Raw genomic sequence first — 26,679 nt, forward strand, 5'->3', positions numbered from 1 at the left:
ATTTGTCGCAGCAGATGAGAGATTCCAGGGAAAGCGCTGGGGTAGAGAGTGTGATCTGTGTGTGTCCTGCCCCTCATCTAGCCATGCTTTCTGCTCATGGGGATTTATCCAGGGCTCACACCAGTATCTTGTCTCTGTTGTGGCTAAAACCCAACCAAAGAAAAATGCTTTATATAATTTCAAGTGGGGTTAACCTCCCTGAGTTCCAGAATATGATTTGGGAAATTTTGTCATTTCCAGTTGCAGACTACTCTTGGTCTTCCAGTAACACGACTGTTGGTTAGGTACCAAGATACTGCTGTGCATGGCAAGTGTCTTTGGACTCTGAATCACACAAGATATTCTACAGAACAAGAGATACTTAAACTAGAAAGCCTGGAAGTGCTATGATATAGTTTTGTCAATTTTTCATGGCTTTGTAAGGAAATCGAAGCATATCTCAACATTTGATGTTATCCTACAGCTTCTTTCTAGTGCGCTACTTGTGATTCTTGCTGTTAAATAAAATAATTGGGCTGTCACTACGTACTAATACTAAGAATTTTCTCTTTAGTCTGGAGTTTTGCTGTATCTTCAGCACTCATTCCATTGTTGTGCACTTAGCAGTAACATAAAAGACAAATACATTTCAGCATTTCATTAATATGCTGGGTTTTCTCTTCCTGAGCGCTAGAATAAAGGTGCGGTGGGGCGTTGGCTTTTTCATTCAGAAGCATGTTTCCAAGGGGAGCAGCTGCCAGGTTGAAGTTCTCCATGTTTAGTTGCTTTTCAGAAGCGAATTTCAGAACGTAATCCAGACATTTGTGTAAGTGCCTGTTGGGATGTAACCTGAGTGAGTTAGGGTATCACAGGAGCACCCTTTGGCTACCTCGTGTCATCCATGCCCTTATCAGCTGAGCTCCTCGGGTTGACCACCCCTTCCGTGATACGGTGCGAACCCCGGGGTGTCCACGCTCTGTCAGAAGGAGAAAGCAACGGCTCTGCTAGACAAATGAAATACTTTGATATTCCAAAGCCAATTGAGCTCCGAAGAGGGGAAGATTCTTACTTTTACTTTGTGTAGCGCTGAAAAAACCAAAACATTCTTTTCATGAATACCCCATTTTTTACTCAGACCTTTGCAAATGGAGCCTAGAATCAAAAGTACAGCACATACATACTCCATACACTGTTCACTGGAGAGTCCAGTAGCAATGTGGACAGGCATGAAATCCATGTCCCACCAGTGCAAAGCTAGGGTGGTCTTCAGCTTGGGCAGAAGAATCACCTTCGTTACCTGCAGCCTTCTGAACTGAGAACAGACATTTGCCAGCCAAGAGAAAATCTTCATTTGCTAAAACCAGACTTCTGAGGAAGAAAATAACTCTCATTTCCAGTTTGGCTTTGTACTTACACCTTTTAAAAAATATACAGCATATTTTAAGTTTTGATTTTTAAAATGTAATGAGTATCAATATATAACATAGGGATCAGAAATTAAAATTATCTGATTAACAACTACTAAAATGTCACATGGAATGGCTGTTAACAACATACAATAATTAATTTTTAGTTTTTCTTCAGAACACGAATGTGTAAATTTAAAATTTTTACTTTTTAAAAATTTTTAAAAATCAAATTAGGCTTTTGTTACCCCTAGAAAATACCCCATAATCTGTACTATCATGTGGCAATATGTGGGTGGAAAAATGGAGGGGGTGGGGGGAGAATTTTCAAAAATAGCAAGTTTAATAAGTTTAATGTTTCCACCAACCATAACAATTGCTTTCCAAAAGGTAACCTAAATAATATTTAGCATGATTTAATTTGAAATGTCGGCAAGAATATTTTTACAGTATATTTTTCCTCTTGTTAAATTGACTGCGCTAAGCCCACAGAAATATGTGCAGCCGTACTCCGTCCAAGCTACTCTGGCTTTCCACAGCTGTGCTACTGCAATCAGTCTGGAGCAGGCTTCTCGTTTTTTCCTACTCTCCGATCTCTGCGGAGTTGTGGCTTCAGAGCCAGTTTGCTCCCTACAGCTCCGAGGCATTTTATTCTTTCAAGTTACTGTCGTGAGTTTGTAATTCCAAGGGTTGGACTGAAGGATACACTGAGCGTGTATGTGCTGCCTCATGATTCAGACTGATTTCAATGAGCCGCCGCTGGAACTTCACAGTTCTAAAATGTCCCCGATTGCCATGTTTGATCAGTTTTACTGAATGCATTACAATTATGACCTTTCTTTTTTTTTTTTTTTCTTTCCTAAATTACAGTAATAGAAAAGCACTACTGTCGGTCCTTTTCTGGAAACGGTGCTGATTTGTTTTCATTTTACTAAAAATTGTTATTATTAATTGTACTTCAATAAGGAAATGTTGGGAACTTGTTAGCCAGGATTGTTATTTTCCACTCAGCCACTACATTGCCGGCCCTACATGTGAAAACAGTTAGTCTTTTATTGGACTGCTCTTAATTATGTCCGTTTATTTTTAGCCGTTTTGATCAAGTTGCTATTTTATTCTTGAAAAAAATAAGTAAAACTTTTGTGCCAAAGATACAGACACCTTCTTCCCTAAAACTTGGTGATTTTCAAATTGTTTTATTCCTGTGAGTAGATGCTACATCAATAAAAAATTGACCCCTGTGTCTTGAAAGTGCTTTATGCCCCAGTGATATTTTCTGGGAGAGTGTCTGGGGTTTCGAGTATGTAATGAGACACCCAGTTCCGACTGCCTCTTGTAGTGTATGAATATATTGGGCAAATCTAGTTGCTTTGAGGTAGTTGGGGGAAAAGTGGAACTGAAAGGTTTTTATCCTCGTGCTCTCCCTTCTGCCTTGCCAACAGGCTCTGGAGGTGCGATCACGGTTCCAGTAAAGATGACCGCGGCTTGGGAATCCCGGCTGCCTGGACGCAAGGCTTTGCCGTGGTGCCCCCACGGTGGTGCTGGAGGGGCACTGCGGGGCGCGGGTTCCCCGCAGCCGGGGGGTGATGCGCTGGAGGGCACAGGTCCCTAGCTCATAGCCCGATGGGCCAGTGGATCTGGATGCATCGGGGGTTCTGTGCTAATTGTCATTGCTAATTCTCAGGCTTACTCTGTGGCAAACAGAAAACTGTGTCCTCCTCTGAGAACGAGCGAGAGCTGCTTTGTGTACATCTTGGGTTGCTTGAGGGCCACAAGCAGCTGACAAGCGCTGCGTTGATCCTGTGGTCCATATCACTTAACACTTCGCTGAAACAGTTTAAGGCATTGCAAGATTAAAGCTTTTGTCCGCACTGTCAGGTAGCACTCTGCGCAGGACAGAAGGGTTGACAGCAGGGAGCTGCTGCCTGTACTGTACGTGTGATGGGGCAGCAGGTCAGCTGGCTGTGGTCTGGTCCCATGGATTTCAACAGTCTGTAGTGATCGGGATGTAGTAAGGGCACGCTTGGAGCCTACCTTATATTTTAGTTTAATCTGAAAGGTGCTCACGTGGTGCGCTCCTGAGTGCAAACCAAAGCGTGGTAAGCGGGGGAGGTCGGAGGGTTCATTCCAGAAGCACGGTCCTGATCCAAACCAAAATACCTGGGACTGCGAGTTCATTATGTCCGAGTCCTGTCAGTCAGTTCACCAGTACACGATGGAAAGGGAATCTTGCCCTGAAATACTTCTGAATGTGTGAGGTGCTCGTTTCCCTGGAGCTCTGTTTACAGCTAAGCTGGACATGAGGTGGCCGGGCACAAATGGATTCTCACTCCTTCTCCTGTTTTGCCTTCGGCCCTTGGTGCTCAGTGGGATAAAAGAGATCGACATCTAGCCTTCTGTTCAGCAACCAGAAACACAAAGTCTTCGCCTACCAGAATGTAATTTGGATTTTCAACTTTAAAATATTTCCACTTAAGTAAGAAGAGGAACTAGAGAATATAGAAATACAGTGTGCATAAATACAGTAAACTGGTCAGCTTTGTATTCCTCTGTACACAAATCTCCTGAAGTTCTAAAAGCAATGAAGTTTTTTAATTAATTATAGAAAAATTCACCAGCTTGATAAACAGATGCCTAAGTTTTGCATGTCTTCACTTCTAATGACAATGTTCATCTGTTTAGTTACAAGAAACTGTGAAATATTTGTCTATTTATCTTACTAGGTGGCTTTCTGTAGTACTATAGTTAGTCTTAGAATAACAGAGATTTAATAAAACAACTTGATCTCAAAGAAATTTCAATAATCACGGAGAAGAGGGGATAGATGTCTACCAGCACAGTGCAAGAGGTTTGGAGTCAAATATCATTACAATTGGAGTAAATTAGAAGGATGATACGATTTTTTAAAAAATATGAAATCTGAAATACTAGTAAAATGTTATGAAAGTATAGGACAATTTTAGGTCTCTGATGGAGACTATATTAGCTATATGTTAGTACTCTAACTCTTCTACTGCTTTACAAATCTAAAGCACCTTTCAAATATTATTCGCATAATAATATTTACAACTTGACAAGTATATTCCTCACTTTAAAGGTAGTGAGAGATTTACTAGTGTGAAAGACTTATCTAAGGCTGCACTGTATTCAGAAGCAAGAGACTTGAAATTTAGGGCTTTAGTACTACCTCCAAACCAGTGACTTCTTAGCAGAGAAGGGGGGTTGATTGTTTTTGCCCAGTAACAGGCTTTGAAGAGGGCTTCAAACAATGCTGCCGACCTGGCTGGGTCAGTATTGGGCATTTCTGTTTGAGATATTAATATCTGAAACATTGCTGTCTGCAGAAGCCAGCAATTCAATTAGTGATTATTTTTGAAAAAACACAGGCGCACGTGCACCTGTGTATATATATATGCATACACATACACATATATGTAACATCTCCAGAACATGCTGGATTGCCATGTGAGAATAGTTGCACATCCACAGAAATGAGAAAATTTATTCTTTGTGGCCTTCCGACTGTCTGCCTGAGAGCACCGCAGAGTTCTTCTTGTCCTGGTGCAGTTTTTACCGTCTGTTCTTTAAATGGCCGTAGAGCAGTGACACAAACCTCGTGTCTGCCTAGAAATCAAGGATGGAAAAAGCAATTTCCCACTGCTGTGTGAAAAGGGAGTTGAAAACTTCAGTAGGGGGGTTGCAGTTCGGTGCCATAAATATTCTTTCCCCCGTCTTTGGCTGGTAGGTCTTTGCAGAAGCTGGTTTCCCATCTTCCGTGAACTTGTTCCTGAAGTCAAAATTATGTGACGGATTGAAGGACGGAGTGTCTGAGAAGTAGCTAGGGAGCTCGAGGCTTTGAATGTATCCAAACAAAAGCAGCACACGTGCCCCCTTCTTTCTCAGTTCTTTTTCTTTCTCCATTTTTTGTTGATTTGTTTATTTAGTGACTGGCTAGTGCTGGTGGTAGGTAGTTATTCCTTTTTGTTCACAGAGTGCCCTGACGTCCTGAAGCCGTGCGGCATCACCTACCGTGTTTCTCCTAAGGTGTTTCTCCTTTGTGAAGGAGCGTGCTCTGTGTCAGGTGCTGTGTCTGTTGAAAAACTGAGGAGATAGGCATGGCCTGTCATTTCAGCCCTTGGCCCTCACGATAAAATCAAACTAGACCACAGTAGGAGAAAGTATGTCCACTGCCTTCTTGCAGTGCCTTCTGGTCCTTCAGAACTTCCCTAAATGATGTACGAAGTAGATGCGTCTCGTAGTGCAGCATGTAGTTCAGCTCAGGGGCCAGTAACCGTAATTGTAGGCCACGGATCAAAATGGGTGTAGATGCGTTGCACATCTTTATTCGGGGTCCTCTAGCTGTTGGCTTTTTTTTGGTGACAAAAAATTAAGTTGCTCTCCATTGCATAATGTACTATCCAGGTGATTTTTGAAGTTGCACACTTACTACTCTTCACGTCCAGCTAGTTTAAGAACCAAACTTCTGTTTGTGGTTTTCATGTATGGTCAAGCTGAAGTCAAATGAAGTCTTTAATGTAAGCTTTTGTGTTTCAGGTATTTTGTGAGTTCCTTATTTATCTTGATGTATTGGAGTAACTGCTATAGATGTTCTATGTATAAAAGGTGACGCTGATTGTTAGACCTGTAACCTCACTAGTTATATTTTTACCAAGGCCAAAAGATTTGTTGAGCTTGTTAATACCTAAAAAAATTACTTGCTCACCAAAATGACATTTTTGCCTGTTCTGATCACACTCATTTAACAGAAAACCAGCTAGTGGGAGTTAGTTTTTTAGTTAAAGAGAAATCTCATACCCAGCAGTGTTTTCCATGACAGAACTTGGTACCTGTAAATGGAGATTGTGAGGTCTGCCGCCTTCCTGGGTTTCCACTGCTTTCACAATGTGATATAAACCACTGTCTGCGGGGACAATTAGAGACAATTATTGTTTGGAGTAAGAACAATGTAAAATACAGGCAAGTTTTTGAGCGTTTGGTAATGTTGTGGCTGGAACAAGACTCCACTGAAAGGGTGCGAGTCTGCTGCCTCGCTGAGCCCTGCTAAATAATGTTTGTCCTGAATTAACTGTTGCTCGGTTCTTTTGATAAGTGCAAACAAGTTAAGCCTTGTAAGTGCTTGTTTGGTACTCTAATTCTTTGCAATTCTCTGCTTTGTTGTGCTTGCTTAAAGTAGCTGTTTAACTCTGAGGTCAGCTGCCCTTTTCTCTGGGCATTTTTAGTGACAAAAAAGCCTTACAAGGTTTAGTTTGACGTGGTGTCAGTGGAAGAGAGTATTTTCAGTATTACAGTGAGGTCAATTATGTAATAGTGAAAACAGAACTGATCTTTTGCTCATCTCCTTAGGTGCCCTGTTCCTTCAGCAAATTCCCTGTCTGATAAATCAAGGGATCACACCGATGATGATGATGAATACAAAGTTCCCTCTTCACATCCTGTAATACTGAGCTCACAACCGCCTCACGGTCATAACATCAAACCTCTTGCTCGGTAAGGTCATTTAGCAGCCTTGAAGGCAACTTATTTCCCAAAACTCTTGCTTTTTCCAGAACGTAACTGGATTCAGCGTTTGTAACGCTGGTTAAGCTTGCCTGCCTTCTCAAGCGTCTCAGCTCTTCAAGCTTGGATTTCATGTCTCTGTTTCGTTTGACCACTGCCACAGCCACACACCTGCGAGGTTCACTTCATCGTGCCGCTGTTGTGCCAGGACTGGGGGGAGGGGTGGGGGGTTTGCCTCCGAACACCGTTTCTGCAGCGGATCCTTTTTGTCCTTTAAACTGAGGTTTTCAAAACTGACCTGGAGATTCAGCCCCCCCAAATCTTGCATTTTGGTTTTAAGGAGAATCCTGACTGAAATTCTCAAAGTCAGCCTCAAAAATCTTAAACTTTCGCATTTTATATGATTTAAGAAGTAACGCAGTGAATTTGGCAGCTGTGTGTACGTACTTCTGTTCCCTTTCTGTCCCATGTGTACTGTGTCTTTTTAGCTCTTTGAGCCTCTCTCACAGCATATTTTCTTTCTGCTTCTCAGGAAGAGAACTTTTAAAAAAAAAAAAAATCAGATGGGATGTATCTTTTTTTGCTGTGTTCTAAAATAATATCTCTAGACTTTCACAGTTGTGAATTATTAATGGATCATGGCAAGGCGATGTGGAGCCAAGGGACGTGGCGACTGAAGGCTGTGTCATTCTGGGTGAACTTCTTAGTCTTTGACTCATAAAAAAATCTGAATGTCTGGAAATAAGAGAATTAGTCTTGGGGGAAAAGAAGGGCCAATTCTCTACTGGTCTTGTAGGTCAAAAGTATGATACTAAAATAAAGTTTTCATCTAAAAAGTTCAGACTCTTCTGCTGTTAAAAAAAAATGCATTGACATATTGCCAGTTTTTCCTCTCTCTGTCAGAATGTGATGTCAAGGATCCACCATCATTAAAGCTCGACATCTCTCTCATCCCAAAATTAGCCAATGACAATATTTAGACCTCTTCCGTCAGAATTTAGAACAGGTGGAAGAAGGGTCATAATCTGATCACCTTGCATGCAGGTTAAAAAAATCTTGTCTTTTTTATTTCTAATGTAACAGAAATATTAGTATTTCTGTTAACAGAAATGCTGATCCAACCTTCACTGCATGGAGGTGAACATTACACAGTTGTCTGAGCTTTTTGATCTTGAGTACTTAACTTGCAATCTAGCATACGAGACTTTAAAAACCCAACCAAACAAAAACCAACAAAAATTATGGATTAAAATCTCGGTGTTGGCCAAGCTAAAAAGTGGGAAGCAAAAGAAATAATTCCAAGGTCCTAATCCTTGTTACCCACGTCATATTTTTATCTGAGCATGTTATGCTTCTGCATGGGAATGTCTTTCCATACCATGCAAAGCCATCTAACAGAGGCTGAGTTTTTGCATGGCCAGGGTTACACAGGATGAAACCGTCCTTAGTCATCCGCATCAGATGGGAGCCAGATGTCACCTGTTGCCTTGGCTTGGTGGCTTGAGGGCTGTGTCTGGGTTAGTAAGCAGTGTGGTGCTGGAGGAGTGAGTCTGTAGAGGGGACCAGTTGATCCACAATGTGTGTTTTGGGAAGTTTTGGATTCAGACCAACCCTAACATGGTCCCGTGGCTGGAGTACCCTTTAGTAATCGCAGTACGTTGGAGGAGCTCCCGCAGAAGGTCTTCTGAGATAACCTCATCCAGAAGCCCTGGAGTCTGCACGTTCCGAGACCTCTGCAACGTAAACCGAGGTGCTGTAAGGGGGGGGTGACTTGTAGTGGTCTCTTTCAATTCATACTCCTGACCTGGACTGAAATGCTAATATCTAGATGCACCCTGAAAAATTCTTGAGAAAATAACCAGCTGGAAAACTAGGAACTTCTCGTTTTCTGGTATTCTGCAGAAAAGAGTTGAGTGCTTTCAGTTGGCTGGTGCAGGATTTCACCAGGCCATGAGAATTATTAGTAGTCTGTAGGTGGAAAGCTGATTTCAAAGATTTTTTTTTACTACTTTTTGGTTTATTTTTTAGATAATATGCTTGGTCTTGTGCTTATTGTAGGGGTTTTTCAGCATTAATCCAGGTCTTGCTACAGAGGAAATACCTCAGTTTGCCATTCAGGTTGCTCTATGATTAAATCCACTAAGTCTTCTTATTATATATTCTGATACGGATTTTAACTCAAAACAAACCATTTTCTTAAGCATTAAGAAAAAAAAAATCCTGTTGAATTTTTTTGTGTATGGATATATATGATGTTCCATATACTTAAAATGCCTCCTCCTAGCTAATGCCACTGCTTAGATGTGAAAGCTGAGATACAGGCTTTCAAAAATAATTTTGATTCTGGTTGATGCTGTATTCTTTTAATGCACTTTGTTTAATCTCATGGGGAGGGGAGTGTCAATAAACTTTTCAGTATTAGTTTAGCAAAACTGTTAACAGCAATATTATTTTTTTTTTAATTGTCATAAATTTTTAGCACCTTTCAGTTCTGTTCCCCACTGTCACCTTCTCTTACCTCTTCCTAAAGTGTTGCTTCCTCAGCTCTTGGAGAGTACTTAGAGTTTTCAGTAAAGAGCCTAAAAAATTTCTTCTGGGTGTTTTATAATTTAGGAACTATATAATTCTTCTATCCTACCCCCAAATTTGGATTGCTTCTTAAGACTTTTTGCTTTTTCACCAGTAGACGTGACAATGCTAAAAATACTATAAGAATGAGACAAAAAATGATTCACAGTCTTTTTTTCCTGGCAGATCAGGTAATTGGTTTGTTAGAGCTGCCCATCTCTGCCCAGGTATGGGTGAATTCAGCAATACGGAATGGAGGGAAGGAATTTGAGCATTACTAATTAGGCTGCTATTAGAAGACTGATACATTATAACATTAGCTGTCTTTTCCTAATAAAACTTTTTTCCGAAAGGAAAAGGCAAGGACAGAGGGCTTGCTTGCTGGTACTTGCTCGCTGCCCTTCTTTCTGGTGTTTACTGTTGATGCAGACAGGTATTTCAGCATCATTTGTAAGCCGATCACTTAGCTGGGCTCATTATGACCTGACTGCTTCTGAAGTGGTGCCGTGTTAAATTATCTTGCTGCCTGTGGCTGGTTAGACTATTAAAAATGCAGAATAGATTCAAATTAAAGTAGAATAAATTCTTAGTGGGTGTAGATGCTGAGGAGCCGAGGAAGTGTTGCATCTACTGCATTTGGGAGGTTGAACCCATCTCATGTCAAGGAGGGAATCCACACCTCCTCTGCCACCTCCCTGGGGCAACTCATTCATAACAAAATTGCTCCTGCCATTGGAGTGGGGGATGTTGGGTTTTTTTGGTTTTAGGTCTTGCAATTATTCTTGCATTTATTTCATTACCTCTAGTTATAACTCTTGGGGCCACAGCCACAATTTCTCTTCCTCTTTCCTGTTTATATATTCCAAATGATTCCAGACCTTTACTCATTCCTCCTATCCATATGGCCAAGGCTGATAGGTTTGTTAATGTTCGTAGTACTGGTAGCAGCCCAAAAGCTGAATTTTTAGCTGTATATAGCTCCAGCAGATTTGCCAGTATTTAGTAATGATGGTGCATGGTGCGTTGGGATTTCTATTTTTAAGCTGGAATTGCTTAGCATGGTGGCCTTTTTCCAGAGAAACTCTCTGGTTCTTTCAGGATTTGCAGGGTCTACGGTTCCAATGACAGGAGTAATTTCCCAGTTCTTTTACATTTATTTAAACAATGATTAATGTTATGAAAAGGTTTTTGTTCTATGTTTTTCCCTGCCATGTTTGAACAGAGTCATCTGACAAAAATAATCTCCAATATTTTTCTGACAAGATTATAGGCAACTTTGTGTGTTTAGTTTAGATTATTTCATATTTAATTTAATACTGATATTTAATTCTGAGAGCATAATATGCTTCCATTAAAATAAAAAACAACCACCACCACCAACAACAAAAAAAAACAGTCGACTGTGATAGAAGTATTAGCGAGACTCAGCTTCTTGTTACAGAAATTACCAGGTGCCTGTGAAACTCTTTTGACTGGTTCCATTTTTATTTTATTTTATTTTAATTTTTAATGTTTGGCTAAGAGTTTAGTTGAAATTTGCTATTGCTAGTTGTGTCTTGCAGCATTCTGTTTGATTTATTTTTTGTTGTTTTGTTTTGTTTAATTACTTTTATGTCTTCTACAATGTGGATAACTACCAAAATCCACATTTCCTTTTATCGTATTTCTGCTAGGCAAAATGCAACAGTGGGAAGGTGAAATCGGACTGAGCCTGTGGCTTAACTGTGTGAATAAACTAATGACCTGAGCTCAGAAGTGGGGACTATGTTTAATGTTAGTTCTTCTCTATCTTGTATCGCAGCCTTGAGTAAGTTATTTAAGCCACGCCAGCGCCTCACCAGGAAAACAGTGCAATCCTCCAAAGCAGGATTTTAGTGATGGTTAACCAGTAGCTGCTCTCAATATAAGAAAGCATAGATTTTTAAAATTGGTGCAGTTTATCGCCTTTTACTTGTTCACATATAATGCACTGCCAGCTCAAGTACTTGGCCATTGTGGGAGTTAGTACCTGGATGGTGGGCTGACGGCTGCCTGTCCCGTGTCTGCCTCCAGGGTGTGTGAGAACGGGCAGTGTGCTGGAGTGGTGAACGGAACGCACGGTGCCGCTTCCGAGATGAAGAAATCAAAGCATCCAGAGTTAGGTATGTTTTTATTTTCCCCTATTTAGCAAGAAAACTTACTCTGTGCTGTTCTAGGGGTACAGCAAGAAAACATTCACTTCTTGTGATTGTGTCATTCAGGAGATGCCTATGATGCACCTACTGCTCCGGTACCTTTGCCACCTGCACGACCTCCTACCAGAGACAACCCCAAACACAGCTCTTTGCTCAACAGGACACCCTCCGATTATGATCTTCTGGTGCCCCCTTTAGGTTGCAGACTTTTTGCTGATTACATTTAATGGTTAACGTTGCCTAGATGAACCAAATACCATGTTTATTGCAAAGAAACCAGTGCTGAGTATGTTAAGAGTACCAGAGGAGCTATGGGCTAAGCGTTACAGCTGTGAGTCGATGGTTGTGTCAGTGGTCTGTGCTTGGTGTCTGTCTGTAAGCCCTCGTGCCAGACAGACGAAAAGTCATACTCAATCTGTATTCAAGCTATAAAGAAAAGCAAAACCATTTCCCCTAAAATAAATCACGATTCTTTGTCCCTTAATAGGAAGTTTGAGGATTGCAATTTAATGCCAGAGTGGAAGGTTTTTCATATTGTAGCCTAAATAATTCTGTTTCTTTTATCAAATACAAAGAGGAATGCCATAGAGGTGGTATTTAGGTCAAAGAAAACTAAATTAAATTTGTAAGTTTTTCTGGGGATTTTTCCACTGTCAAGGGACAGTTCAAGACTCACTGCTGCCTCCAGTCGCCAAAAGCTTTCTTTTCCAACCCTGATTTCTGTTCTGTCCTCCGATGCAGAACTGGGTGAGCTCTGCATATGTACGGGGGCTGCGCCTGGCCACCCCCACCCCTTCACTGCCAGCCTCGGCGGCGGGGCTCTCTGTGTGTCATCACCCCATTTTCTGGTTCCATAAAAGCTTTTGACCATTTGCTGTGTTCCTGCACTGAACTCTCTCTGGTCCCTGAAGTGTTCCTGAGCTGCGAGAGGACACAGGATTGGAGGCAGAACAACAGATAAAAATTGCTCGGCTTGGTAGCTCCAGTCCTCTCTGCACCCCCTCTGTGTACGGGGTGCAGCCTTCTGCCAAGCCCTAGAAAATTCAGTTTATACCTGGGGTCAGAGCTTTAGAACAGCACGTACAAATAATACACGGTGTAAATGTAGCAGATTCTATGTAGTCAGCACAGCTGTTTGAATATAAATACATTTGCTTAGCCACTGAAACGGGGTTGTTTATTCAGTGAACCTTCCATCGTAATACACTCTTTGCAATTGAGCCACCAAAGGAAACCGCCGTCCCCCCTGCCCCACCCCAGAAAAGAGATGGAGCACTGCGAGGGGCCGTTCGGAGCGTGTGTTTGAAGGATTGTGCGTAGCAAGGGTCCGGTTTACGGTTTCATTGCTGGAGTCGCTGAACTGCTAGACGAACCCTAGGAGGAAAAGCCTCAGCAGCCAGAAAATAAAAGTTTAAGCTTCACTGTGTGTTCTGTGGGTCTTAATAAAGTTTTGCTCATCTAATAATTCTTTTCTAAACTGCAGGTGAAGACACATTTGATAACTCGCCACCCGCGCTCCCACCGCCACCGCCGCCTGCGCGGCACAGCATGATCGAGCACACGAAGCCCGCTGGCTCGGGGAGCCGGCCCCCGTCGGGACACGAGCTCTTCCTTCATCCCGGTAGGAATACAAAGGAAACAGCGTATTTAATTGCATTTTCCTTTACTTCGGAAGCTTATCTGTTCTGAGATAGCGTTGTCATGAGGCTTCAGAAGAGTGTTTTGACTATATTTCATACTTAAAAAATATTAACAGTAGAGGGGGGTTTAATGGTGGAGATGAAACAACTCAGAGTATAAAAATACAACTTCTACTTTATCACAAAGAAGCAAAATAAGGCTGCTATTTCTCTACCATCCTAGATATCTTGGTAAATTGTACATTTCCAGTAAGAATTGTTACTTGTGAAGTGCCAAGTTTTCCATTCTAATCCACAGTACTAGTCTCCATCCTTTTGCCAGCTCTGTTGTTTTCTATAGTAAAACATAATGTCTGGGGTTTATTTTCAAATTGGAACTTGTGGAAAAAACTAGAAAATCAGGGAATAGAGCATCCTGCTTGGTTAGAACTGTAGTAGAATTTTGCTGCAGATGGCTGCAGGTGCCGGTGGTTTGTAACCTCTTTGGTAAGTCACGGTTTCACCTTTCTTTCCCGGTGAACCACTGAGAGCCTTTTCCAGTCGGTGTTTTGCTCGTAAAAGGTGTGAAAGCTATGTTCATGATTTATGACTTTTGTCTTGGAGTTGAAAAGCGTTTGTCAGGTGACACTAAATGCATTTGCTGCTGCTGCAAGTTACAACAGGGGTGTTGTGGGTTGTAGTGCATACCTGTGAAGTGACCTATTTTATTTTTTTTATCTCTGGAACCTTCCAGAGGATGTTGGTATCTTAAGTTTACCTGACCCAGGAATATTTTCAGTGATTATCTACCTTATGGTGTGGTCAGATGCCTTTCTCCTCCTGTCTGTTCTTCTCAGAAGCTGTACGGAGAGGGAGAAGCGGGTGCGTTTTGGCGGCAGCATCACGGGATGGCCAGGCTGGAGATGACAAGTGGTCGGGTGTTTGCCTGACCTCTGTGAATGACAGTAGCTGTGGGATGGAAGTGAGCTAGTTTAGGCTGGAGTGACCTTTTACAGAATGTTTTTATTATGTATTTTTTGCCACCAATCAAGGCCTGACATAGAGGAATTTGCCAAAACTGCGTACATTTTACAATGTACGTTCAGCTCAGTGTCTCACTTTCTCATACAATGCATCCAGGTAACAAGATTTAGCCCATTACAGGATGTAAAGGTTGATCTTCGTAAATACAGAGCCAGGAACGAATTTATTTTCTACACTTCAAACTAAAAATAATCTCATTTTCAGCAGTCCAGTCTGAACGGGTGCTTCAGTTGTGCCAACTGGTGCAGGAGCACACACTACATCATCCAGGTCTGGTAGGAATGGAGAGGAAAAATGGAAGCCCTGACACACGGATGGACGCACACAGACTCCGTCTGTCGGTGTGCGGTTCCCAGGAACATGCAGATTTTTAAGTTATTAAGTGTTATTTCCAAATAATCTTAAGAAACGTCACAGGTAGTGTTAAAAAAAAATATTAAATAGCTTTTGTTTAAAAATCTGGAAAATGTAGCTATGGCCATGTATTGTTCTTCATATTGTATAGTGAATGCAATTTTATAGCTGCAGTTTTCATTAATCATAGAAGTGTATACATCTACTTAGGCATGCATGGTTGCGTGGAGTCATCTAATTTTTTTTTATTCTTACGGGTTTTTTAAAGCTATATTACTTACTTTGCATCTTGTCAAATAAACTGCTGTAGAAGATTTATGATGAGGTTTTGATGATTGGTTTCCATACAAGTCTTGGGGGTGATTTCTCAGCTATCCATCAGAGCTTGTCAGATGAGAATAATAATCTCATCATCAGCAACAGCAAAAATTTGCACTCACATACACACATTCATAAGTCCAGAGCAGAAGCCAGGTCCGGGATGATGTTAACATTTGCTCAGCTGCATCCTCAATAGCCAAGAAAATTAAAAAAAAAAAAAAAGGACATAAAGGATACAATATACCAGGACTGTAGTTTTCTCTGATTTTTAAAATTCTGTTTCTGTAATCAGAGAGAACTGAAAAGCCTGTAAAAGCTTTGTAAAAAAAAAAAAAAAAAAAAAAAAAGAGAGAAAAGTCACAGCCTGTACTGGTCCCTCTAATATTTACCCATAGCTGGGACTGCACAGATGGGAAACCTGCCCTGCAGTTTTTGTGACCTGCAAAGCGTTGAAGTGTCCCCAAGCTCTAAGCAAACTGAAGAGCTGGGATGTCTCTGGTCATGCTCGTGCAGGACAGACCACCTCTGAGCCCCGCTCCTGGTTTTGTCACTTCAGGACATAGCGACGTGCCTGTTGGAGTTGAAATTCACCTAACTGTGGGTACCACTAGGTTTGCTTTAATCACAGCTCAGAGGTGTGAATTTCTCCTTTCTCAGTGGCTGCTGTGCACGCGTTGGACTTGATGTATGCGGGTGTATGGACGTGCTCCGGGGGCACACCTCGCCTCGCCTCCACCTGAAGGGAGGCTGCTTGAAGCCTAGCTTCTATGTGTCCCCCAAATATTACTGCTAATTATTTTAAGACACTTTTTTTGTTCTGTTATTACAGATCCCCATTTTGACCCGATAGCCGGTCACGTTCCTTTGCCACCTGCTCGTAGAGTAACTGGAGAAACTGTCAAAACAAACAGGACATCTCAAGACTACGATCAGCTTCCTCCCTCTTCAGGTAAGGTAGAAAATTGTTCTTGTAGAAAATTACAGCTTTATGAAGCAAATAACTCTCATCCATAAAGTCCAGCGAGTTTTTTTTGTTATTCTGGGCAGTAAATGGCAATGGTAATACCGCTTTACAAAAATATGAAAGCACCAAAGGATAGAAGGAGGTTAAAGTTCTGCAGTATAGGTGGAAGGGGCTACCTGTTGTCCGTGGGTGTAGCATGGCATCGATTTCCCTAGCTGCCAAACTGAATGCTTATGTCAGTTCTGGTGATCCTTGGGTTTTGAGAAAGGCAGGGATTTTTCTGCCCCTTCTAAAGCTTACAAGAGATCAGAAGTCCTGCAGGGACCACATGCATCTCTCTTCCATCTTTGTTTCATTGTCCTGAAAAAAAAAAAAAGTAGCTTCACTCTTTAAAGCGTTATTTTTCTCGTCTGTTTTGCTAGTATGTTTGTTGGAACTTCTGAGAAAACTGTAATAAAATTTCTAATAAAACAAGAACCAAACCCAATTAAAATGCAGTCTGCTTTTTGCAATGGAACAGGTACAGTAGAAGCAATTCTTCCCTAAGAAGAAATTCTGTAAGCAAAACTTATGGTTTTCCAGCAACATTAATAGTATTTAAAGGAAAGCTACTCAAAGGAATTTAAATAGTAAACAGTATTACCTGTATTTCAAAATTCTTTTACCAATTTTTAGACAAATATTTTCTTTAGGTGTGCATGGTGTATGGGGAAGGGGGAGGATGGTCCCATCTACATAATTTTGCTGTGTGGGGAGACCACACAAAGAAGGAACTGAGTGATGCTTTGAACCATTATTTGTTCTTCAGAGAAGAGAATTGTGCATGAAAACTCTTTTCTAATATGTAAAGGAAGGGACTTATTTCTCTAGTCTTTCAGTTCTAATGAGCATCAGTGTTCAATTGCAACAGTCACAAGCAGAAAAATGATATTTTTTTTTAATAGTAATTACGTCTCTTCTTCTCAAGAAGATGTAGTTTCTCAGAAGGTTCAGTAGTTCCACTCTGCCGGGGTAGGAAAGAAAGAATATATTTTTCCAACTTAAAGTACAGGGGAAATTCAGTGAGCCTTGAAGAATGCTACAGGATTTCGAATGAATAGCACATTTGAGAATTGGCGTGATGCCTTTGGTAAAAAGGAGAACTTTGGGGAGGATACCTCAACTAAGATACTAATGTTTATGGGGGGTTTTACCCCCATTGCTAGGAAAAAAATGATGGTTTATAATGTGTGGTTTTTATGTGACACTGTGAGGGATCTTACAGTGATAAGCTGATTTATTTAGGGCATTTTAATTTTTTTTATAATACAAATTATGACAAAGATACAACTACCTATTCAGGCTGTGGAGTTTTCCTGCACTTCTTGCTATTCTGTGGTAGAATGATTTTTAATTTTTCTAAATGACTGCAAGATGCTTGCTACTTAAGATCCTGGAGCTTTCTGACGTTACTTAATAAACACATTTTCTATCTGTATGTTTGCCACAGCTATCTTCTAAAACATGTGTCAACCTTTGCTATAAATAACGTTTTAAATCAGCATGATGTATGGCAAGATATTAAATTTAATTTCAATTAAATGAAAACTATGTGATAGATCATGTCATAGTCTGGATTGGAAAGTTGTTTTTACAGTGGCAGTAACTCCATGGAGCAGAACTGCTGAGCTTCAGGATTAACTGATGCACCTTCATCTGTGGTTTGAAAAGACAGTGCAGAGAGTGTGATGTATTCAGAACTTTTGTTTTTGTGTGTATTCTGAACTAATCCCTTCACTTAGGAAATCCTTTATTTCACACCTTTTCTCTGGTGGTTCTTTGAACTAGGTGGAAAAGAAATGTAGTTCACTCTAAAATCTAATTATAATTTAGCCACTGGCTCCTTAGAGTAGCGTGGGGAGTCCTTCGCTTCAGTTTGGCTGTTTTTAAGACTGCTGTCAGGGTGTTGAACTGAATTGTTAACACGTAACGAGAAATTTATTCTAATTCAGCAACTTATTCAGTATTGAATAGTTAAGAAATAGCTCTCAATTATGCACCTAACTCTCCCAAAGGCACAGATCTCCAAACTTCTTAAATTTAATAAAAAAAATAAAAAGAATTGTTACAATAAAAGCAAGAGAAGGAGATATTGCTAATATTTAACATATTTTACCTAAGTGCAACCAACAGTACGTGGGAAAGGTAGAAGAAAATCTCTAATGCAGATGCCCGCTGTATTTTACTGAATTTAGCTATTCTGTAAGAAACAGACGGAAAGGGCTGGTTACGTATATTCCTATATTCATCTGCTGCCTGTTCACTCACCTGGCCTGGCTAAAGCACTTGCATGCAAATACAAATTCCTTCGCAGGCAGGTGTTAAAGGGAGGGTGTCCCATATTCTTTCAGGGTGGATTTTAGTTAACCTTGCAGGAGGGGAATAATGTTCTGCAGTAATGCAAAATACCGTGATCACACCTAACATGCTCGAAGGACCCATTGGTGCAGTTACCCCTTCCTCACTTTCTGCTCTCTCAGTCACCGCAGAGCACAGAGGAGGAGCCTCAAGGGAAGAAAAGAGGGGGGGGCACTTCGCAGCAGGGAGGGACAGACAGTCGCATCCTTACAAATACCCTCTTCCCACCGTGCCGCAGAGCTCTGCCCTGGCAGCTTTGTCCGTGCCTTTTAAACGCTTACAGCATGAGCCTGCGCCTGCCTCCCTGCTAACCCCCTACCTAAGGGTTAACGCTAGTGCTGGATTGCAGAAATGCGATGCTAGAGGAAGCTCCTTGCTGTGGAAGCTGTTAATTGAATTACCCAATTAGAAAATCTCTTTGAATTTCTAGTCGGGCATCCACGGTGGCTGAAACATCACAGAGGATGGGAGGCTGGGGAGGAAAGTCCTGCTTAAATACCTCTATCGCAGTGTCCAGATGGATATGCAGCTTAGGCTTAGTATCTTTAAGCTCAGGATCCAGTGTGATGCCCAGCTTCAGCTAAAATTTTATACGGATGTGAAGATACGGAAAGAGATGTCAGTGCTTAAAAAAATAATAATGGGAATTGAGACAGAGAGGGGGGCTGAAGATCTTCCAGTATCAGGGCTAAGGAGAGATGTCACTGTAGTGAGACTAAAATGCCAATGCTGCAAATCTGCTGACAGAATTAAAAATGACCTTTCTAAATGATGTGATTGCTTAATAAAGTTTGTTTGGAAGCTTCAGTACATTGAAGGTTTTATATAAGAAATAACTGCAGTTCAAAGCCTGTATTAGAATGGGTAGAGCAAAAAATATCTCATGTAGCACGCACGCAGAAGGGTCTGATCTATGCATAAGGCATTTCTTCTGCATTTCAAGCCCAGGGAAAAATGTTAAGTTTGCCAATTAATTTTGTTTCACCCTGAATAGAAATGAAGTCCATAATGAAATGTGCGTATTAGAACATTTTTGAAGTGTTTCTGAAAGAAAACCAATTGCTTTTAACATAATGTACCATTATTTTAAAGGTAGAGTATATGCCTATGTTACAGTCTTGAGTTTTCTGAATTGAAGTGAGAAAGTTAACTTGTTTCTGGTTTGGTTTTTAGTGATTATCCACTTTCCCTGAGCTGTAGATACTTTCTCAAACCTGTGTGTTTCATAGATCTTCCACAGCCTCATATCAGGTTTGCATCTGCTAGGATGCTTGGCGTCCTATGTATCCCATTTGCTAGGATGTTTGGCATTTATATAATCCTTCACATCTTGGGAGAGAAAAAAGTCATAACAAATACTAAATAGCCCTTGCTGTCTGCGGGTTGTGTCGTAACCATTTGCAAGGAGGATGGGCAGTTCAATGAGAACACAATTAATCTTAGCCCTTTACTGTGAATTTTTAATCAAATTACTCTCATACATTTGGCATATGACTATCACCATCTTGGTACAAGTACCATTTGCTTACCTTGTGTGAATTAAGAAATGGAATTAAAATTTATAACGATGCTCTCATTGGAACACATGGAAACTTAAGTTGAGAGAAGAATACCCCTTGGTTAGACGTGTGCACTACTGTGAACGGTTTTCATTCTTCTGAGGTGTTTAATGCACTCAGTTGACTTGCAGTTCTCTCTGTCCGGCGTTACGGTAGGGTAGCGTGTTGTAACAGCAATAGTAGAAATACAATATTCTTTCATCACTAAAAAACTCTCTCTGAAGTACTTAATGCTGCAAAGTGCCATTGCTGTCAGTGGAAGTAAACAGGAAGGATCACAGCCAGAAATTTCTCTTAATTTATCTATCAAAGTCACTGTTGATGGAACTTTTTAGAATCCCTTTTGAAGGATTAAAGACTTTTTTTAAAAAAAAATACTTTGCTCTTGAAAGTGTTTTCTGCTCTATGCCTGCTTGTATTTAAGCTTCTTACTGTGGAATGGTGAGGATGAAGAGGTTTCAGTAAAGTACCAAGTTTGAGCACGGACCTCTTGACTGAGAAGATTAACAAGTTTGATTATTAGCTCTTTTCATCAGCACATCATGATTCTTAGCACCAGCGTTAACTGTGGAGGCAACCTTTCCATAGAAGAGAAGGAAAGGGAAGATATTCCCAAAGCGGTGGAGAGGAAGGATCATGTTCTGTTCTCTCCACTGGAAATAATTGGACTAGGAAAAAAAAAAAAAACCCTGGGTTCTTTTTGAGGAACCAGTGATTTCCATACTCGGGCGGGCATAGCTGCTGTGCCTGAAATGAGCCGTGGCTGATGGAGCAGTCTGCAAGGTGTGCCAATAAGGGAAGGGGTTTTCTCCCGCACACATATTTGGCTAGATTCCTCTTCTGTACATCTTATGGCCCCCAACAAAATTGTGATCAAATTTGGGGGGTTGGGTTTTGGTTGATTTTTTAACCAGACTAAGAAAAACTTCTTAAATTGTGGGTTGAGAGTGAATAGCCTTTAAAACATTGACTGGCTATTTTCACCATCTTTGCTGTCTCATCGTGCTTTCTTCCAGCCTTGGATAGTTCAGTGTAACCTGCATGTTTGCATCATATTGTTAAAATAGTGTTTCACTACATCGCTTGCATTTTGGATGTGCTTGAGGAATTCAGCTTCTCTCCGAATTTTAAAATGAGATGTATCGGTGCATTAAAATATCTCTTCGTGTATCTTTAGAGTTTTACTTTTTAAACTGCTTTGTGAGGCTTGACCTACTTAAAACGCAATTTTAAGCCAATTTATAATGATCCCTATCTCCTTTATTTGAAACAGATGGTTCACAAGCACCAGCCAGGCCCCCTAAACCGCTCCCTCGGAGGACTGCACCAGAAATACACCACAGGAAAGCATACAGCTCTGACAGTGCCACGGAAAATGTGGATGCAAAAATTGCAAAACTTATGGGAGAGGGCTATTCCTTTGAAGAAGTCAAGAGGGCGCTTGAAATTGCCCAGAATAATGTTGACGTGGCCCGTAGTATTTTAAGGGAGTTTGTCTGTTTTCCTCCACCCGTCTCTCCGCGTCTCAACCTATAGCAGCATCAAGATCTTCTTGGATCATGTGAATTCTGCGTATACGCGTGTGGATTGGGGAATGACAGAAAGAAGAGAATGGAATATTTTTTCTTTCATCCTTAGTAGAAGGGTGTTTGTTTCCAGCCATTTATCAAAGACTCATGGCTGCTCTGATCAAGACTCATAAATATGCTGAGGCTTATGTATTTTTGCTAGCCATACTTTTTTAAATCAGGGTTGAACTGACAAAATAATTTAAAGAAGTTTACTTCCCTAGAACTTTTAATCTGTGAAATGCTTTTTCTTGTTTACAAGTTGGCAAGTTACAGTTTTCTAGTTGGTGCCTGTACCATGTTCCTGTTCATGCTCCCTTGTACCTGTGGTCAGTTCTGCTGTAGCATTCCCAACAGTTTCTATGCTGACCACCCCATCAACTAAATCATCACTTCCCAGAAGTTCTGTGTTTGTTGTTGTTTGTTTTTTTTTCTCTTACAAGATGCTTTAATTGTTTTTTGCATTTCAGCTCATCTAATGCAAAAAGTATGTGGCCTTCACTACTGATTTTTTTTCTTCTGAGATTCCTTTGCTTTTGAGAGAGGAAATATCTGAATGTAAAATGCATTATTCTGTCTATGAACTGCCTTTTTAAAGGTATTTTGACATTAATGTTGGGCAGCTTTCTGTTTAACATGAATTCCGTGACCTGTAGTTCTCAAGGTCTTTTATACACCGTGTCCACACACAAAAATCCCAACCAACAAATAAAACATTTAACGCGGCAGCGATACTGAGTTCTAACATGTAAAAGCTCTTTCAGATTTGAGTCTTTGATTGCAAACGTTCAGAAAAAGCCAAATGCACAAGGCAGTCCTCTGTTTTGATCACACACTGCTGGCACTGTGCCAGTGGAGGCGTGCCAGCCTAGAAGGGATCTTTTTGAATCATGTGAATGGTGTTCAGGTAAATTCCAGTCCTAGCTTCTGTAAAGTATAATGCGGTTAACTTCTTGTTTGAGTGATTATTCTGTGGTTCGTTGTGGCTTGGATCAGTTTGTATTAACGTGGAAACTTTAAATCTTTGATGCACTGTTAATTCCTAATGCTACTGTAGCAATATTTTTTGCAAAGTTCTTTAGTAACCTCCTCCTCTGTACACTTCGTTATGCTCAAGTATGTGTTTAATACCCAAATTAATTAGCTCACTTTCCAGCTGCTTAGTTGGAAATACGTTTTTGGTTTACTTGGTTAGTGATACTCCGAGCTCTGACGTTTTATTTTTGAGTCCAAATTGATGCAAACCAAATTAAAAATCTTCCCAGCTGTCGGGAAGGGAGAAGGCAACTCTTCTTAGTACACTCAAGAGTCCAAATATTTCCAGAATAATTTTTAAATTGCTGCTGTCTTTTTTTTTTTTTTTTTGGGGGGGGGGTGGTGGTTTTGTGGTTTTTTTTTAGGAAACTTTGAAATCTTTTTTTCTTTTATTACTATCAAACAGATAAAACCATGTGGTAGTTGGGATATTTTTCATGTTTTGAGATGTGACCGATATGTGAGAATTTTCACGGTGTGCTAAGCTGGGTTTGAGGTGTATATTTATTGTTCCCTTTCAGCTGTCAGTGTTCTTCATTCTGAGCCAGTGGTAAAAGTTACATCACTTACAGGACCAGATCTCAACAGCAGTCAGTACATTTGTTTTAAAGATTTTATTTTTTTTTTAGGACAGCAAATGGCTGCATTGCAGGATTCAAAATAACTGGGAACACCCAGTGCAAATCGCTGTGATATGTCAGTCCATCGTTTCATGAAAGAACTTATTCTTAAAACTAATTAAATAAATTATTTTGTAGCATCACAGAGCATAGTATGGGTATCATTGATCTGCTTCAGTGATAAAAGATAACCAGGAGGATTCAGGGTATGGGGAAAAGCATCTGTTCCGTTTTGATTTAAGCAAGTGATTCTGGGTTGATGTTCTAGACCAGGACATTTGCAGCTTCCTTCAAAGGTCCGTTCCTTGGGTACAGCTTATGAGAAGTTTCGGTGGAAGTTATAGTCTGTGCTTTTAGTTCAAGTAAATCTTTCCCCTGTGTGCGAGGAGAGTTTTGCCTAGTGTTGAACCCTCTTGTTCCTTTGTTTTGGGGTTGTTTTTTTCACCGTCACTCCAGCATTTTAGCGATCTATAAATTGAAAGCGATTCAGGCTGTTAACTGAAACACTCTGGTTGGACTGGAATTGCTTAAATGAGGTTCTTGCGTAACGGCCAGCGCGGCACTGGCGACAGTGAGAGCCGAGCACTTTACAAGGACAAGCACACAAGCTGCACATCACGTTTTGAAATTTTGAATTGTAACCGAGAACTCATTTTCTCGTTTTATGCAGCAGCTTAGTATGAATTACAGCCTTGTGCTTCAGCTGGAGGCTGGAACTGCTGCCTGACAGGTTTGGGGGGGTGACGTTTTCCTGCTCCTTTCTGGTTGTGACCACCAGTGACACTTGGGGTTTTGTAGCGTGTGTTAAAAAAGGCTTTATGAGCAATATTCTGAGTTGGTAACTTGAAAAAGAATTCCATTAATCTTTAAATGAATGCGCTAATAATGCTTCTAAATAGCGGAACATGAAGACTATTTCAAACCTGTTTTGGTTAATAGTTTTGAAGTCAAACGGAGTGGAATTGCTTTGCTGGTGTTGATGTTTACTCTGCGGGAATTAATAAGCTTAAGATAAATTAATCTGGCTGCAGTCTAGTTCCCTAAGCACATAGTCCTCTAAGTGTATTTTAACCTTTGAAAGGCTTACGGGTCTGAGCCTGGCAGCGAGTTACGCACGTATATAACTTTAAGGAAGGCTGGCAGCAGTGAGAGCACTTGGATGAAGGAAGCTGGCTGAACTCGGGCAGATGTGCTACCCCGCTTCTTCCAGCGAAATGTCCTGGCAGGCTTTAGACCGTCATTCTGATGGCTGTTGGCCTCACCTTCTATCTCCTGTTGGCTACGTTGCTGCGTTTTAAGCAAACTGTCTGAAGCAGAAGTTGAGCAAAGTGAGCGGGCATCAGCAGCATGGATTGTTTCCAAAGTTTATGAGTGGAAAAAAATTGAAATTATGATAAAATAAATGAATACAATTAGCCACGTTAATGGCTTTGCTGCAACCCTCAAGTGACCACTGGTAACATTGGTTAACGTTCAGTATCTCACGAGTGCATCAGGCAGAGGTTTTTTTCCATAATGTGAATTTAGGAGGTTTTGTACCAGGATCATTTCTTTTGTTACATTTCTCTTCAGCTTGAAGCTTTACTTTGCACTGACGACTCTGACCTGAAAGCATTTAAATTTGTGTCTTAAAGCCTGACAAATTTGGAAGCAAATGAACACCATATTCTAAGCAAATTCAGGTACTACCTGTTGACCTGGAATTTAGCGCTTTTAGGAATGACTTCTTGAAAAAGGACTTCAGTAGTTTCCATTTTGAAGGATTTTCTTTCAAATAACTATTTTATCTGAAAATGCCTTTTATAAACTTGTCTAACTTGTGGCAAACTTAGTGATGTGTTCAATTAATTTATATTTTATTCAACATTCTTTTTAAATTTTGGTTATTATGTAAGCTCAACTTCTTTATCTGTTCATGTAAGGTATTTTATAAAATTAATGTTAACAGAATGTTGGGTTGGTCCGTGGTTTTTCAAGACTCTGTCTCTCTGTTATTAAATATTACCCCTTTTCATATGCTGCTTTGGAAGCACAGCCTGTCCTGTGTAGGGGTCTTAGAAACTGTTGTTTTGTAAATCACAAGAATGTGGCCTCGTTCTAAAATGAGGTGAATCATTGCATTGAGACATTCGCTTTATTTCCCCATACATTAGTGCATTTCTAAATTTCAGTAGTAAAAATTTATAAATTGGCAGCAGTTTTGGAATGTGCGTGTAATAGCTGTATGGAAGAAAGATGATAATCATTAAATATTTAGAATCCAAAGTGGTGAACATATAGTCCTGACTACACATTAATTTACAGGATTATTATTTCTTTTTCCTGAAGAAAATTACAATTCCTTTAGCATCCTGTGCATTTACAGTCTCAAGCGTAGTATTCTTAATGTCAAAAATATTTTAGGAGTGTAAAACTTTTTTTTTTTTTCCTGTGACTGTATTCCAGCATTCTGAAAAAAGCGTAGAAAACCTAACCCCTCCACTATGCATGACAATACAACTACTCGTATTTAAAGCCCAACACCATTCCCTGCAGGTCGGATTAGACCTTCAGTGATGAGATTTTCATGGTACTTCCTTCAGTCTGTGTTAAATCCTTGTCCATTATATAGGTCACTAGTCATACTAATAAGTAGGGAAGGTAACTGTTTGGTATGCTTGTCCTTAGTACTAAAGCAGCCTGTATCTCTCCCTTTTTACTCTTCCGATGTGAAAGCCAGCTGCCACTTTATTGTGTTATCGTCAAATTTTAGCAGCTGGGTACTCTAGGAATGTTGCAGGAATTTTTGTCTGATAGACCCAGTCATTGATTCTGTACAAGGTACCTGCCTCCATTGATCAGTTGCAATGGGTCTCCAGCGGGAAAATTATAAATTTAGATTTTAAAACACAGTGTGTTAATTTGGCACCTAAACATTCCATTTGTCCTTGGATTATTTCGAGTCTGGCAGGGAAAATTCTTTCTCAAAATAAATCCTAAAGCCCAAATCTCTTAAATCACATATCTTAAATTTGTGACATGTAATCCCATAACCCTCCTAAACATTGTAAGGAATTTAAAGGCTTCACAAAAATACGAGCCATGATGAGGTTCTTGCTTCTTAGACCTGCCAGATACGAAAGCACAAGCCCGTTGGATACTGGTCTTCGGACTGTGAAGCTGCTTGCACCTGCCTGGATCCATGAAGGATCTGGCCAGTCCAACTGCAATAATACTTCTTTGTATAAAAAAAAACAAAAAACAAAAAAACAAAACCAGCAGCTTTTTTCATTGCAATAACTTCCACGGCAGCCAGCAAGATGGGAGAGCAGCAGAGAACACATAGGAGGTAATTCTGTCCCAACAGCCCGAGCCCCGTTCTGCTGTTGGCGTACGGGTTGAGCCGTGCTGAGCTGCCTGGGTGCCCAGTGCCGATGCAGGAGCGTCTGTCGAGGTGGCTGCAGTTGTCAGTTCCCGCAGCCTTCCCCGAGCAGCCCTGTAGAAGGTTCGGACCGGGCTGCCAGGGTCTCGGCAGCCGGGACAAGTGGGAAGCAGCACTCTGCTCAGGATGATTT

The 26,679-nt window shown here is 40.6% G+C and overlaps 1 protein-coding gene and 1 long non-coding RNA gene across 5 annotated transcripts in view; one reads left to right on the forward strand and one right to left on the reverse strand.

Moving 5' to 3' along the window:
* CBLB (Cbl proto-oncogene B) overlaps positions 1 to 26,377 on the forward strand; it is a 134,323-nt gene extending 107,946 nt beyond the window's left edge. For 2 of the 4 annotated variants that reach the window (XM_080375452.1, XM_080375453.1), the window contains exons 14-19: positions 6,750 to 6,893; positions 11,523 to 11,611; positions 11,711 to 11,842; positions 13,128 to 13,265; positions 15,812 to 15,931; positions 21,176 to 26,377. In XM_080375452.1, the coding sequence (XP_080231578.1) occupies positions 6,750 to 6,893; positions 11,523 to 11,611; positions 11,711 to 11,842; positions 13,128 to 13,265; positions 15,812 to 15,931; positions 21,176 to 21,438 (886 nt within the window). In that variant the 3' untranslated portion in view covers positions 21,439 to 26,377. Of the gene's footprint in view, positions 1 to 6,749; positions 6,894 to 11,522; positions 11,612 to 11,710; positions 13,266 to 15,811; positions 15,932 to 21,175 lie in introns of those variants that run through there. The other 2 variants (XM_080375454.1, XM_080375455.1) reach the window with 2 other exon arrangements.
* Positions 2,449 to 6,741, reverse strand: LOC308058913. Its single transcript, XR_013926050.1, has 2 exons — positions 4,814 to 6,741; positions 2,449 to 4,783 (listed from the first exon to the last, which is right to left on the reverse strand). It is a non-coding gene; the product is annotated as an uncharacterized lncRNA (long non-coding RNA).
* Positions 26,378 to 26,679: the final 302 nt, after the last annotated feature.

Source organism: Falco punctatus, assembly GCF_963210335.1.
Source record: "Falco punctatus genome assembly, chromosome: 2".
NCBI classification, from domain to species: Eukaryota; Metazoa; Chordata; class Aves; order Falconiformes; family Falconidae; genus Falco; species Falco punctatus.